General features: G+C 40.8%; 1 protein-coding gene across 1 annotated transcript; it reads left to right on the top strand.

Annotated features, from left to right (window-relative positions):
• Positions 1-571: 571 nt before the first annotated feature.
• On the top strand, positions 572-15,367 carry LOC118404713 (solute carrier organic anion transporter family member 3A1-like; the record flags this gene model as incomplete). The annotated part of the gene is given in 15 exon segments (XM_035803980.1): positions 572-733; positions 1,267-1,386; positions 2,002-2,126; positions 2,616-2,734; positions 3,169-3,198; positions 3,622-3,723; positions 4,860-4,953; positions 6,834-7,052; positions 7,771-7,908; positions 8,460-8,621; positions 9,061-9,259; positions 9,788-9,983; positions 11,549-11,970; positions 12,596-12,660; positions 12,934-15,367. Coding segments are annotated over 15 exon segments (2,562 nt in total). The 3' UTR covers positions 13,356-15,367.
• Positions 15,368-16,369: the final 1,002 nt, after the last annotated feature.

Genomic DNA, 16,369 nt, shown 5'->3' with positions numbered 1-16,369 from the left:
TTGAGTCAACGGTAGAAACACCTGATGACCTATATCCAAGTTATCGTCTGCAGATCTGTCAATCTAATGACGTGACTGACCCCATAGTGCTCAAATGCAATGATCCGTATTTGGTTGAGGGTCAAATGTGTATGTACTACACCTTGCAATAAACCAAGACGGGGCAGATGGCAAACTTAGTGACAAAATAATTTTATGCGAAAGCTTAAAAAGGAAAATTTATCCAATGAAGAGTGAATTTGGGCATATTTGATATATGCCTCATTTTCACTGACTAATACTTGCTGACATTGGTATGCTGTCTTTTGTAGCTGAAAGGGAGGGACAGCAACAAGATGTTTTTTTATAGCCAAGTGCCTGTAGCCTGGGTACCATCCTCCGCAATTTAGGTTCTTAAGACCGCACCCTTTTCGTTTGCTTACCACATGGAAAGGGCCCGTGGTGAATAAGGAGGCTAAGCCAAAAGTCCACAGAAAAAAAAACTGACTTTATTTTCCCTCTTCTCTAAACAGAGCTGTCGTCACACCTGACCAACACAAGTGACGAAAACTTCACCGCAGACGACAGCGGCGTCTCAATCCAAGATGGAGAACGGCCGCGCCTCCTCCCGTCGCCATGACAACGATGACAAGGCGTTCACTGAGGCTGCGCGAGAGTTGAACGGTACCATCATGGCAGACTCCCATGAGAAGGAAGAAGACGTGCGGTGTGGGGTACTCTGCTGTAAGCCCAAGTAAGGGGCTCATTTTCGACAAGAAATAAAACGTTTCCAATTTGTTGGTATATTTGATATTAGTTCCTACTTTGTACGATTAAAACTAGTTTTGGCAGGCTACCTGTCAGCTCATTCTTTCTTTCCTCATTCCTTCATTGCTTTCTTACTTTCTTTCTTACTCGCTTCCTTGCTTCCCTCTCACCTTTCTTCCTTCCGTTCTTTCTTCCTCTCACCCTACCATCTTCTTCTCCTCCTTACTTCCTCCTTCCTTCCAACCTCCTTACCTTCCTTCCTACCTTCTCCAATTCTTGCAAGTCTCCTTCTATCCGTCTTCCTTCCTTCCTTCCTTCCTTCCTGATGTCATTCCTTCCTGCCTTTCGTTCTTTCTTCCATCACCGTCCTTCATCCTTATTTTCTCCCTAGCTCTCCCCTCTCACCCTTTCCTAGCTTTCATCTCCAAACTTTGCAACCTTTTCCCCTCCATTCAGAAAAGAGGAAATCAACCAATAAATCAATCTATCGATCATTTAATGATTAATCTTTATTTTTAGATGGGCAGCCTGGCTAGCGAACCCGAAGCTGTTCGTGCTGTGCTGGTGTCTCGCCATTTTGATGAACATCATTCTCGCGGCAGGATACCTCAACGGTGTCCTCACTACCCTGGAGAAAAGGTCAGATCACATATCCTTCCGCCTAGATTTTTGTCTGTTTTTCTAGATCCACCTTACGTTCCTTTTATATACTGCAAGTTTTTATCGACTAAAATATCCCCCTTTTACATCATTCTTTAGATTACAACTTTTCTTTAGTTAAGGTACTTCCAGTTCACCTTTTCCCGTGGGCTAACCTATATTCGTTTGTAAATCATCTAAGGGTATTTAGGGATATCAAGTCAATGAACGGTGGTTTCAAGGTGCAACATTTTCATGCAAATTTGTTTGCAAAGCCACCATCCGTCGACTTGATATCCGAAAAATAACGGACATAGGTTACCCCACGGATCAAGGTGAGTTAGCGTTACTAAACATCATGACTCTCATATGTACATATGTACATAAAATGGAAAAAAATATCGCAACAGCTGAAAACAAAATAAGTAAACATAACAAAAAGTGGGAACCCTTATACCTGTTTCTGTAATATCACTACCACATACCTATCAGTGTATGTGCACTTGTATGTTCTTGTTTAAGTTTTCTTGTATTGTGTTTTTTTTTGTTTATCTGAATAAAGTTTGAAAAAAAAACAACAACAACAAAAACAACATCATGACTCTCCCCTGGTAGGTTCCAGCTGCAGAGTAAGGACCTGGGTATCGTGGCCAGTGCCGCCGATATCGGCAGTATGGTCACGGTGCTTTTCGTGACGTACTACGGCGGCAAGCCTGGCAACAGCCGACCAAAAATCCTCGGTAAATAAACCACGATCTCCTTTCTTTAGAAATTTAAAGATCATTATAAATTGACATTCTGTCAAAAAGATATCAATAAAAAAACACATTAAAACTTAAACTACTAACCTTTGTTCTTACTTATACATGATGGTAATAAGCTATCATTGGATTTTTCATTCAGACATAATTGAGATCTTAGAACTTGTCACAGGCCGCAGTACAATGAATTTCCAAGTAGGCTATGGCGGAACTACTGGCATACTGACTAGAACATATTGCAGCCTTTACGAAGCTCAAGACAGGTGAATTCTGAACTACATGTGCACGATCTGTACGGATTGCCCCAAACTTGCGTTCGTACGGTGATCGTACAACGAGTGTGAACCGGGGACTTATCAGGTCATACGGTCCAGATGGCTTCATATTACCTAAGTTTTGAACGACCAAGAATGAAAAAAAATAATATTCAAAGTTTTGACATGGCATATTTCCCACTGTTCTACCCAGGTGTTGGACTCTTGGGCCTGGCGCTGGGGGCTTTCCTGTCCGGACTGCCGCATTTCGTGGCGCCTGCGTACGAGGTGGACCCTGATAGCATACCGGACTTGTCATCACTGGAAAACAAGGTGGGTCGCTCGTATTTTTTCTTCAACTCAGAAAGAAATTTCTTTTTTTTCCATTTCTTTTCTTCCGTTTCTTTAACTGTTTTTCATTCCTTCGTTCCCTTTGTTTCTTTCTTTCTCTTTCTTTCTTGAGTTTTAATGATGTCTTATTCTGTTTCCTCAGCTTAAGCTCTTGTAGAATCTGACCATTTCATTTCTCATTCCCTAACAGTTTGTCATGAGAATAAATTTCACTATTATCATCTTGTTCATCAACGCAAACTGCTAACGCGCATTCAATTTTGCTATTTCTTCACTTGCTCAATAAGCCACGTGGCATATCTATATGTAACATAACACATTAAAACACATGCATCTGCACTGTAGCTTTAGAAATAAACAATACTTGCTTAGCTCTTCATATGCATGACTGCTTGTTTTACCCCCTTTCATCGTAGGATGGCGCAAGCATCTCATCTAATTACATGGTAACAGTATTGGCCTCGGCACTATTCCTTGCTCTTCTTTGCTCTTAGAACTTGAACAATAATTGTTTCCAGAATAGTTCGAATGTACTTCAAGAAACCAAACGCTCAACTGCACTAGGTTAACTTAAGGTGTGGTAACATTCGTCGTATGCCGTCGGACGAATTTGATGTAATAGACTTTGATGCCCGACCAGTCTACGACAGAATCAACCACCGACATGTCGACAACAAACTAGTACATCGGATCCTTTTCCGCAACAAAATCACAGATTTTTTAAATGTTGTACGACATGTTCACGACTATCATAGGAATTCCCTCAGTTTGTAATCGCACGACGACCGTTTGGCGAATGTAACCGGGATCTTACAGTGCATAACGTGACTATGTCACATGTTCATGACTATATGTTCCATCTCCCATAGGATGTGTGCCTAGCGAACAGAACGGACACCCAGTGCGGTTCAGGAGGTACGGCAGCCAACTCGGCCAAGGGAGGATGGTTCGCTCTCCTGGTCTTCGGACAGGTACGTAATAAAATCATACTGAATCCCAAATATTCTTATAATGCCCCCTCTCATATTCTCAATAGCTTTCATCCAATTCTACAGGAATGACATGTATGACGAATGCGCAATTTACATGTCAGATGAAACAAAACGGCGGCGGAGGCACACCCCGTGGAAGGTCAACTGTGTGTAGTGTTGTCCTACTTGGCTCGTTTTATATTGCTAAGCCGCCTGAAATATTGTAATGATTAGGGCTGGGTATCGGTACAGCGTACCGGTACAAAACCGGTTTTTCTTATTGGACCGGTCCAGCAGCAATAACCGGACCTGAAAAAATTAGGTAGACCGGATGTTGGACCGATTAGAAAATTAATATATCATTTTATCAGGTATTCACACGTTTTGGCGCTTGCAGTTGGAAGAAAATGACAAGAGGGAAGTAGAGTAGAGTTTATAGTAATTTCTACCAAGGTTTACAGTCAATCGCACAGGTGCAGTTAGCGTTGTAGTGTTTTAAAACGCCAGTGTAAGTCTAATACCCCACCAAACAGATTTCTTGTTAGTGAAATGGACCATTGGTATGAGTCATACTGAATCAGGTCCAGGTTCAGGTCCGGACCTGGACCTGATCCTTTGGACCTGAACCGGACCTGGACCTGAATTTTCTGTACCGGTACCCAGCCCTAGTAATGATCATTAGTAACATTACTCATGTCTTCTGTCTAAAATATTCTGTTAATATGGAATCATAAAAATATAACGCTACTAGTGTTATCATACTTTCAACTAAGCGACACTTGACACATTTCTGACGCATTAACGTTATATCCCAAAGAGCTGGGGTCTCGAACCAAATGGAGGGAGTATGCCCAGAATAGATCAACCTGACATGAACTGTCAATGTGTCTGTAGCCTCTATGCATCAGGCTATGATGCCTGCGAGTGACTGATTGATACAAATGTCAATTAATATGTTGTTGAATTTCATGTCAATGGCATTTCAGTTTATAGAATGACGTCCAAAAGTACAATGTACTTAATCCTACTGAACTTCTATTGTGGATAGAAATTAAGCTTATAATGGGGTAACGTTACAGTGGTGTTTCCGACAACTTCCATAGTTCTTACCCTCATGCTTGGTCGTTTCTTCACAGTTTATCTACGGAATCAGCGGCACCCCTCTCATGCCGCTGGGTACCACGTTTATAGATGATCACGTGAGGAAGGAGAGCGCACCTCTCTACATTGGTAAGTAGAGAAATCAATACATAGTTTATGAAGTGTCTAAAGGCATATAATGTATTTTGCATGCTGCATGTCTCATGTGTGTGTGTGTGTGTGTGTGTGTGTGTGTGTGTGTGTGTGTGTGTGTATGTGTGTGTGTGTGTCGTATAAAAGGAATTTCAATCGCGGATGTCAAAATACAATTTACAATACTATTTACTGTCTCTGAAGTGCCTGAAAGCAACATTTTGAAAATATTGCAATTTAAAAGTACTGTCTTGATATCTCTAAATAGCTGTTTTCTAAAACAACAGATACATGGAACCTCGCGCCAGTTAAATGGCTTTACAAATCTATGGATTTTGGCATACATGCATTTCAACTGACTTAACATATGTTTTGATGTTGTATTTGGCACGCAAATATTTTTTGAGTGACTTTATATCTTTACATAAAAGAGGCAATGCTGCTGATAGAGAATAGATTTTATCTATTTATGTCAATGGGCGTCCAGAATCCTTTCATGTGTGTCAATGACCAGTCGGACAATTGGCGCTTGGTGTAATTTACAATCACTGGTGTTAAAATACACCTGTGCTGCAGACGTTAAGTGAACTCATTGTGTCAATGACCGTTCGGACAGTGACATACATGCATTGTTAGATCTTAGATCTTGGCATTCTAGGGTTGTTATAGTAAGATCATTCTGCAAACTGAAACATGAATGTTCATAAGTTCAAGTTCGTCCAACACCATATGGTGTATAGCGCGGCGCCCATCTCCACCTCCTTGCCCCTATGGCCACACAGCTGTGCACGTAAAGGCAACACAACACCATTAAAAAAATCCTTTGGTATGACCCGTACCTTAGAATTAAGCCCGACACATACCGCATAGAAAGCGATAACTTAGCCACTAGACAAGTGCTTACATGTATGTCAACGGCAATGCATGTGCTCAATGCAAATGGTCGAAATCCTTTGTCGTGTAATTCAAAGGCCATTTGGACATCATCTTATATGTCAAAGTAAGACTGTTTAGCAGATTCCGTAAGACTGTTTTCTCAATCGTCTTTCGGGATCTTTAGGTGTCAATGACCGCTCGGACACTAAAACTGTCCAGTCATGATCGTCAAAGTCAACTTACGCAAACGTCTTTTCGGCCGTTGTCCTTCTTTACCTGGGTCATAGTTGTAATCGATATACACAAACTGTCAATCTTAATTATCGGTAGAATGCACAAGGACAATACTGCATTCTGACTGAGGTACACCTATGAATTCAGAACGTGGCATTGGAGATCGAATTTCCTAATTTGCATGCTGTCAACCAAAGTTCTGCATACGAATGATATCTTGTCAGATAAGTACTTACAAAAAGACAGGAAAAACGTGACTGTGTTGTTTTCAGCATTTAAAAACCACAACAAAACTTCAATGATAAGTATTGATGTTGATAAAAGTTAGCGATAATGATTTAGATGCTAGAAGAGACTTTAAACTCTAACAGTTATCATGTACCGTATGAAGAATATGGTGTGGATAACTAAAGTAATATCTAGTATGCTCTGGGATTTTATGTTTTATAGCAGGTATTGTAGCTTAAACAAGTCCCTTACTTTTTCTTAACTGTCAACACAAAGTATTGGCGGTATGTGCGTACCGCAAATCCATGATGTACTCAGTCTGTAGAGTACTAGTAATTTAGCTGATTGACATACAAGTTCAATACTAGTATTCAATTTTGTCTTTTCTGATTTTTCTGAATTTTTCGTCAACTTTTATTTTCACAGGGACATCTTACATCGTGTTTGGACTCGGCCCTCCCCTCGGCTTCGTCCTCAGTTCTTTTGCCGTGAAGTTTTACGTCTTGATTGTTTTGTCAACTTGTTTTTTTTTTTTACAGGAACATCTTACATCGTGTTTGGACTCGGCCCTCCCCTCGGCTTCGTCCTGAGTTCCTTTGCCGTGAAATTTTACGTCGACATGGACAAGGGGATCGACCCGGCGACCCTGGGCCTGACCCCCGCCAACCCGCTGTGGGTGGGGGCCTGGTGGATCGGCTTCTTCATCTGTGGTGCAGGACTTCTGGCAACGGCCTTCCCCATGTTCTTTTTCCCACCCGGTACGTGTTCATTCAAAACATGTATCGATAACTGCTGTGCTTCGTATTTATGATGAAAGTTTATTTATTTCTTTTTCAAGGTTCTCCATTACAAAATGAAGGGGGAAAGTACAGATGATTACTAACCTCACTAGTTGTCTCCCCCGTTATAATTATTTCGAAGCAGAGAAGCGACTGTATGTAGTATATAGTGTATAATAGATGTCAGAGCGAGAAGCGACTGTATATAGTGTATACTTAATGTCAGAGCTAGAAGCGACTGTATATAGTTTATAATAAATGTCAGAGCGAGAAGCGACTGTATATAGTTTATAATAAATGTCAGAGCTAGAAGCGACTGTATATGGTGTATAATAAACGCCGGAGCGAACTACTTTCCGAATGGTACCCAGGCTATCTTTCCGGTGCATCTCGCCCTAGCCTGGTACATGATGCCCTACGGTTACAGATTGTTGTGCTCTGACCTTACTTGACCTCTTGCAGTATGGCTTCATCCATTACGTTTGTGCAGATTACTCAGGAATTCAGTTATAGAAGTTGAATCAATCTTTGAGGAAACATTGTACTGAACAAAACAATCAATATACATTGTTAAATAAACAGTGGAGTGTCAAGTAGAAAGTTTGATTCAACTTATATGACATTTTCTTTTGTCCTGGAAATACTGAATGTCTCTACTTTTATGAGTAACAGTGTTGATAAAATGTTGTCTTCTCAGCACTGAAGAGACCCCCAGACAGCGACGTTGTTCAGAAGAAAGACAAGAGCGAGAAGAAGAAGATGCTCCCCATGATGGACATGGACAAGGGCCCGCCCCTGCTGGACCCAGCCAAGGGACTATGGAAACAGATCAAAGGTATGTGACATTGATTGTGATTTCGATACATTTAAGCTAACTGAAGAGCTAATCTTCCACTAGTCGTGACAGCGACAGGACGAACTCTATGTACAGTTTTTAAAAGGGTCATTGCACCGGGGAAATTCCCTTAGCTCTTTTCGACATGTGCAATGAACAGTGGGCTACGACTTAACGTCTTATTCTAAGGACTGCAGACAATTGACTACACGCTACCTAAATGGACTGGTGAATAGGCTAGCGAGTAGCCTTAAAGTGAAAGGCCTGAGTTTCAGAGGAATGTCGACGAGAAAAGATAGAGAAAGCAGGAAGTGAGTGGCAAGATGGTGTCAATGGAAGACAGACCAGATAGCAATTACTCAAGCTTCCAGATATGATCTTGGAAACGGCCAGACGTTTCAAGTACCATCCACCTTTCGTCAGTGGCTCTGGTGCCATGGCAAATCTTATTACGGTAACCTTGCTTGTCTAATTATATACCTTCATCGACGAATTCAAATGTAATCGAAACTCTGAATATTTCACGGAGGTGTGATCTCTTGTTGCTCCAGGCATGTCGAAGAGTCTGAAGGAGGTCCTGACGAACGGCGTGTTCCTGGTCCTGTGCCTGTCCGGGGTCTGCATGGTCTCCACATTCGGAGCCTTCTCATTCATGCCAAAGTACCTGGAGCTGCAGTTCGGAGTCCCCAAATCACAGGCTAACATGTTACTGGGTAGGTACATCAATGCCTCATTAACTCAATCCCTCCCTCTTTCCAATTTCCTCCCTCCCTCTCACTCACTTCTTCAATCATTGACCCATTCGCTCACTCACTCACTACACGCTTACTGTCATACACACACAACACACTTATCACTCATTCATTCACTCACTCACTCGCTCTCTCACTCACTCACGCACTCACTCACCAACTCATTAGCTTACACTCTTACAAACACACACAAACACGTTTTCTCTCTCTCTCTTTCACACACACACACACACACACACACACGTACACAACGACGTACACACACTCACGACGTAGTCTACCTCACTCTACTTCTCTCTACTATTTACTTAGTCGCTCACATACTCATTGATTGATCAATTAGATAATCAATACATGAATCAATCAAAGAATCAACCACTTACCGTTGTTCCTTATCCAGGAATAGTGATGTTGCCGTCCACCGTGTTCGGCATCGTCGGATCAGGAATCGTCATTAAGAAGTTCAAGTTGACTCCCGTGCAGTGCCTGTACATGTCAGCAGCCTCCGTCTTTATCTCCTCCCTCATCAGCATCCCGATGTTCTTCCTGACGTGCCCACAGCCGCCCATGGCGGGGGTCACCATTCCGTATGGCTACAGGTGGGTACCATGACGTCATTCCCAAGCGAGGCCTGATTGGCTGTGCAATTTAACTTTCGCGCCACGGCTCTGGACCCTAATTGGGCAGACTGTTACAAAAGGTATCGGCACCCGATTTGGGCGTTGGAAACGGCGAACTTTTCACTTGAATTTGACACTAAAATAGCAATGATTATGGAATAAGGACGACAAAATACACTAATAGACCTAAATATCTACGAAGTTAGATGTTTATTTCTTTTAAATTCTTTTTTTTTTTACATTTTGGTCAGCCCTACTTGGACCATACCTTAGATTTCGCTTATAGCAGCTCGCCCAACATCCGAACGGCCTCCTCTGCGGGGAGAGGCCAGTTACAGTAGAGTTTGTGGTACACGTACAGACTAGATACCATGGTGCAGCTAAATCTCCAATTGATATCGACCTCACGGACACGTCTTTCTAAAGGTAGCCTGTAACGTCCCCCGCCTCGGTCATCATTTCATTTGCCATCACACGTTATTTAACAATGTATTTCTTCTACCACAGCCCGTTAATGCCAAACGTTCCCTACCTCAAGAACGGAGACATCAACCTGCTCTCCTCCTGTAACACTGGCTGTAACTGCAACTTGGACAAGTACAGCCCGGTCTGTGGGTCGGACGGCGTCACCTACTTCTCGGGCTGCCACGCAGGCTGCACCGAGAAGCAGAGCTTCATGCACCCGATGGGGATCGTCGTATCGGTAAGTCTCCCCAAATCGTCAGTAAAACAGCTTAGATGCCCAATTATAAGATCATAGAAACAATCATAGCATTATTCTTCATCTTTAGGCACACCTTAAAGAATGCGTAAGGCTTCTGTTTCTTTACTTGAGTGAAAAAATGGAACCTTTCGTATACTTAAAGGTGTGCTGAACGATCATGTTTTGTGCTGTGATTGGTGGATGAAATCTTCGGACAGAAAAACAGCTACATTTATATCTAATGACTGACTTCACCGTATGCAAATCAACTCATTTAACACCATCTACAGCAACATTTCATTGTAAGGCAACGCTCTCATTGATGCTTTCCTAATAAAGAATCAACACTAACCACTAACTGCAATGTCCAATAGGTAACACGTACTAAGCTTCTAACTTGAACTAAATGCATGACTTTCACGCTTAGGCATTACACGCCTAACTTTATTTGCATGTATCGTTTCTCCATTATGCAGAACTTCAGTGGCTGCGCCTGCATGGCTTCCTCTCTCCCACTAACAACTACTAACACTGCTCACAAACTTTCTAACGGTGGTGGGCCAAAGGAGTCCTTAGACATTAACTCTGGAATAGAGGATTCCTGGGCGACTCTTAGAGCAGGAATTAAACCCGGAATGGAGATGACCTTGGTGACCCCTCCGGTAGTGCAGATGTCGACACACGAAATCCAAGATGGCGGTCGTAGCGACCGCAGTGCATTTTGGGGCATTTGTGAAAACCAATGTCCCGACAAAATTATCGAGGGTGTAATTGCACTGTTGGTGTCGCTAACGGCATGGTCGTTTGGGTTTATCCCTGTCATCGTCTGTTGTTTGAGGTAAAGCTTTATCATTTTTATTTTTCCAAGAAGGTTATATAGAGATATATAACCTCCTTGATTGTTCAAATGTGCTACCAAAGGGCAAGGGTAAGATACTGCTGAGTTGTGTACAGATATTACAAACAGGTTTAGTTTGCTTCGACTAAGAGCAAAAATCAAGGAGACAAATAAAACTGAGTGAAAATTAGCTTTCAAAAATGAATGATTATCTTAAAAAGTGAACAAGTTAAGTAGATTATCAAAAAGTGAACAGGTAAAGTAGATTACCCTTGGTCTTTAGGCAGTACCGTGACAAAGAATCATGATCATCGTCACTTTTATCATTCTGAAGATTTTACCAATGCAACAAAGTTGCTAAGATTAGAGTGGAATGAAAACACTGTTGTGTGACAAAACAAAGGCATGGATGTTTGGAGGTAAAAATGCCAAGAAATCTTCAGAATGGTAAAAGTGCAAGCATTGGCAACAACCAAGCTCCGTTGTGAGTTGTTCCTTTTTAAGGGTGCTAACACAACTAATTTATGTACAGTCAACTTCCGGTCTTTTCAGAAATTCCAAAATCATAGATCCTACATTTTTTTCCAAATTTTGCTACAATATATCTTATCAAATATTGTAGTGATTCTCTGCCTTCAACAAGTGACGGAGGTTGGTGTTGTTATTGCCAATTGCCTATTAGATCGTGTAGTACTATATACGTTGATGGCTCGACGTTTTCCTTTAGAATTTCTCCCGTTGCGGCTGTCTTGCCGACTTACCACCAGAGGTTCTGAAGAAGATGATGGCTGAGAAATTCGGAAAGTCAGGTGCAGGCGCTCCACCTGGCGGAGACGAAAAACAAGACAGTCAGAAGCCTCACATAGACCCGATGTGGGCGACGGCAAGTCCGCAAAAACTTCGCAGCAACGCGAACGCAACGGACAGTACCCCATCTATGAACGCCAATTCCACATCGCCTCCCATTCCAGGAATGGGTCCTAGAATGCCGGAAAATGGACCTCCCGGATTCCAGGGGATGCCAAACTTCGCCATAGGTTTTCCATGCCGCACCGACTGTAATAAGTGGGGCGCATTTATCGCCGTTTTTGTAGTCGGCGGATTCGCCTCGTCGTTCGGGTTTATTCCAGTCATCATTTCCATCCTTAGGTAAACAGGATTACGTTAAAGGCAGGGCATATTGCACAATGCATATAAATGTATATATGGCGCAAACATAAACAATAGAAAACATTATGTATATCATAGTTCTTATATCATGGTGACGGTCTGACATTGAGGTTCACATATGTACTATAAATATACTATTTGCATGATTTGGACATGATTTGCATGTTTATAATGTGTTGCATTTGTGTACAAACTGGAAACCAATATAGGTTTATATTCTACAATGTACCTCAACTCATCATGTTTAAGACACATATTGTACAAATATTGTTTTCCTTCTTTTAAGTTTTTAACTAACTCTTGACACGAAACCTTTTTATGCAGATGTCCAAGTAGATCTATGGAAGGGGAGACAGTATCCATCCGAGTGGCCCTTTGTTTGGACGGATGGATACTGTCTTCCCACTCATAGATCTGCTTGAAGATTGAAGCCTATCGGCATGGCAGTTAAGGCTGTAACTATGAATACATTTGCATGTTTGGGACATAATTTGCATGTTTATGATGTGCTACATTTGTGTAAAACTGGAAACGTAACGAAACTATTGCATGAGTCTCGGCCTATTGTTCGGATACACATTGTGCTTTTTCTTCTTCCTTACAGGGCATTGACGCCTGAGACCAAATCCTTCGGCATGGGAGTGCAGTCCGTGATTATGAAGCTTCTTGGTAAGTCGTCGATCCTGAAAACATCGGTGATATGAAGTACAGGACCAAAAGTCTGTTCTTAAAACAGTCTTGTTAGACGGTACATATAGAACAGAGCCAAAAATGTTCTTATAAAACAAAGCAGTAGCTTTGAAAGCATTTGTGGTCGAGGTCAATGTGTGATTCGACAATTGTGTGGTCCAAGTGCCCAGAAAATTATGATGTGCACCCACCTTTACCCCATATAGTGTGGAAAGGACTTTAACCTTATAAACTCTGTTTCCCCTTTTCCAGGTTTCATCCCGTCACCGATCTACTTCGGCGCCTTGATCGACACAACCTGTCGACTGTGGTCCACAAACTGCGGCCAACAGGGAGCTTGTCTCCTATACGACTTGGACAAGAACAGGTACGCGTTCTTCGGACTCATCACAGCGCTGCGGGTTCTAGGCGGCTTCCTGATCCTCTTCGCCGCCTACCTCTTCAAGAGGAGGGAGCAGAACAAGCCTCTGGAGAGCAAGAACGGTGGCGTGACCAAGCAGGACATTGCCGCGTCTTTGGGGTCGCTGACGGGCTCCATGCACTCGCTAGACAGGGTTGGACACGATCATCATCATCACCATCCACACCATGATGTAGAGAGGGACACAGAGGACCTCAGGGCCAACATCTGGAAGAAGAAGTTCGGAGACGCAGAACACGTGCCTCTAGCGTAAGTCATGCAATTAGTAATTATGCAACTTCTCTGCATCATTAGCCTCGTTTTTAGAAGAAGAAGTTTGGAGATGTGAAGCACGTGCCTCTTGTGTAGGTGATGTAATCAGTAGTGAATCTTGTCTGGCCTCGTTTTGGTGCAAGTCACGCGCGTTCTCGCCATGCTGTACTCTCACGAGAGCAACTTTTCAAAATGGCCCTCTTGATTAGGACGAGTCTATATTTGGAAGCGAGCTACTTTTCACGTAGCCGTATATATGGGAATCAATATGGTATATATGTATGTATAAACTGCCAGTATTTTGAAAGATATGTAGTTTGAAGTTCATTGTGCTAAAACATGTTAGAGGTGGTTTTAAGACGATATGTCATGTATTTGACAACTAAGGCAGATGTTTTGATTTTGACAATTAAATGCAAATTTATATAACAAGGGAAAATTTATGAAAGGTCTCGAGATATGTTTTGAATATAATAAAACTGGCAATCAGGGTTATAAACGGGAGTTGTAAAATGTGAAATTTTTAAGAGAAGAATACGAATTATCAAAGAAAGAAAAGCAAAAGTTTGGCTGTAACCAGATATGTATATGTACAATACGCATAGCATTAAAGCCACCAAAATATTCGCTAGAGAACATATGTTCCTTTTTGAAACGTTTTTACATGTCTTGATATTTCTGATGATTTTATGATAATTTAGCAAAATACTATAATTATGACTTGTGAAAAGGAATTTCATTATGCAATGTTCATATTATGTTAATCATGAAGTACAATGTAGTTTAAAATCTTCCCTAGTCTATCGAGAGAATTTGGCAATAAAGATGATTCAACAAGTTGTTTAGATTTACTTTTACATGTAACAAGCAATTGTATCTTACAATCTTAATATTTGGACATGAATGTGATTTTTAAAAAATTGTTAGGTAATCAATAGAGAAATGAAATTACATTTTGATCAATCTCCAGCAATATAAGATTAGCATAGTAACTGTTAATATCACTTACATCAAATGTTCCTACCCTTGTTAAAGTATTATTTGTCTTTTATAGTATTTGTTAAGTGTAACAGATATATGCACTTACTTTATACTCTTCAAATATTGTCGGTATTTACAAAGTTTGGTGCATATAACAACATATACCAGAACTTTTTTTTCTTTCCATCTTAAATATCATTGATATATATCTAAGAATATATACGCTATAGCATCAGATATAGATATAGATATGAAATGTTTATCAGCAACATTTTGTGCAAGTGAAAGTTTTGGTGAAAGAACAGTTATTCTATACTCATGTACTATTGTACACAGGAATTTGACATTATTTTAATCTATGTACGTGTACATTTGTATTATCATTAAGAGTAGGTTGATAAAGGATAGATGCGAATTGCCATGAACATATCGTTGTTAACGAGTAAACATTTATTGTTGATAGCTAAACATTTAGTTACGATAATTCTTGTCAACTATTTGTCAACATGAATCTTTTGTTGAGGAAGCCATTTACAGAGTTGGAGCTGCTAAGCGATACTTGAAAATCATCTACGCAACAAATAAAATGTCCATTTGTCAGACAGTTCATTCATAATAGTAACAAAACAGTGGTAATAGATAGTGAAAAAGAATATAGCAGTGGACAGTATGTTGCCATACACCAGTGGAGCCTGACTATTGAAAGATCTACTTCTTACATTTAACTTAAGAATTCATTATGTATGTATATGAATATATATCCATATGTAACAATATCACTTCAGCAATATGGAGCATAGAGAATCATAATGTTACGCACGACATATATGTGTAAAGGTATATCATGTTGAAAAGGAGCCTGGAGTTTGTAATACAATGGATATCTTCTTGTGTCTTTAGTATTCCTATGATTTGAAGAAACAAGTCAGTGCTTTATGTTAACAATCTTTACTGCAATGTTGTCCATCTGAAAATAAGGTGGTTGGTCGCTGTTTGTAAGCAATGAATGCAAATGAAATTAGATACTTGTAATTGTAAAGATATATCAAGGATGACCTGAATAAATTATGTAACCAGGACGTTTTGTTTCAGTTTTACTACAACAATTAGATGTAACCATTAAACGGGAGAAACGGAGTTTGATAAGTCATGTAGGTTTCTACTCTTGAATACCAAATCATACTAGAAACGTTCGTTGGCAGATATTGGTGGCCAAAACACATAAAATTAGGGCTGGGTATCGGTACAGCGTACCGGTACAAAACCGGTTTTTCTTCTTGGACCAGTCCAGAAAAACCGGACCTGAAAAAATTAGGTGCACCGGATGTTGGACCGATTAGAAAATTAACAGATTATTTTATCAGCCATTCACACGTTTTGGCGCTTGCAGGTGGAATAAAATAACAAGAGTGAAGTAGAGTAGAGTTTATAGTAATTTCTACCAAGTTTTACAGCCAATCGTACAGGTGCAGTTAGCGTTGTAGGATCTTAAAGCGCCAGTGTAAGTCTAATACTCCACCAAACAGATTTCTATGTAGTGAAATAGACCATTGGTATGAGTCAAAGTGAATCAGGTCCAGGTTCAGGTCCGGACCTGGACCTAATCCTTTGGACCGGACCTGGACCTGAATTTTCTGTACCGGTACCCAGCCCTACATAAAATGGATTTAAGACAACTGCAAATTTCTTCCCCAAATCAATAGAAAAGCTAGTCAATCCTCAAATATTTCATAAGAAATGACGACCTTCATTCATGTACATTGCCTTATTTTGTCAATATTTAGTTTTGAACGTTCTAAAGATCAACAGAAGAAAGATTGCTAAGCTGATATGCATCAACAACGCCCCCTCCCAGTTTTCAATATAATCTTATCGAGTGCTTGTTTGTAAACGGTGAGAACAACATCTTATCATAACGAGGCATAAATTACCCACGCGTCCTTCAGATATGCATATGAGAAAATATCGTTTCATAATCGCACGGTCTTCGTCGGAGAAGGCAGTGTTGTATACCGTAGACAGAACTCACTACTT

This window comes from Branchiostoma floridae, chromosome 17 (assembly GCF_000003815.2).
Source record: "Branchiostoma floridae strain S238N-H82 chromosome 17, Bfl_VNyyK, whole genome shotgun sequence".
NCBI lineage: Eukaryota > Metazoa > Chordata > Leptocardii > Amphioxiformes > Branchiostomatidae > Branchiostoma > Branchiostoma floridae.
The sequence above is the reverse complement of the archived record's forward strand: the minus strand, read 5'-3'. Positions and strand labels throughout refer to the sequence as shown.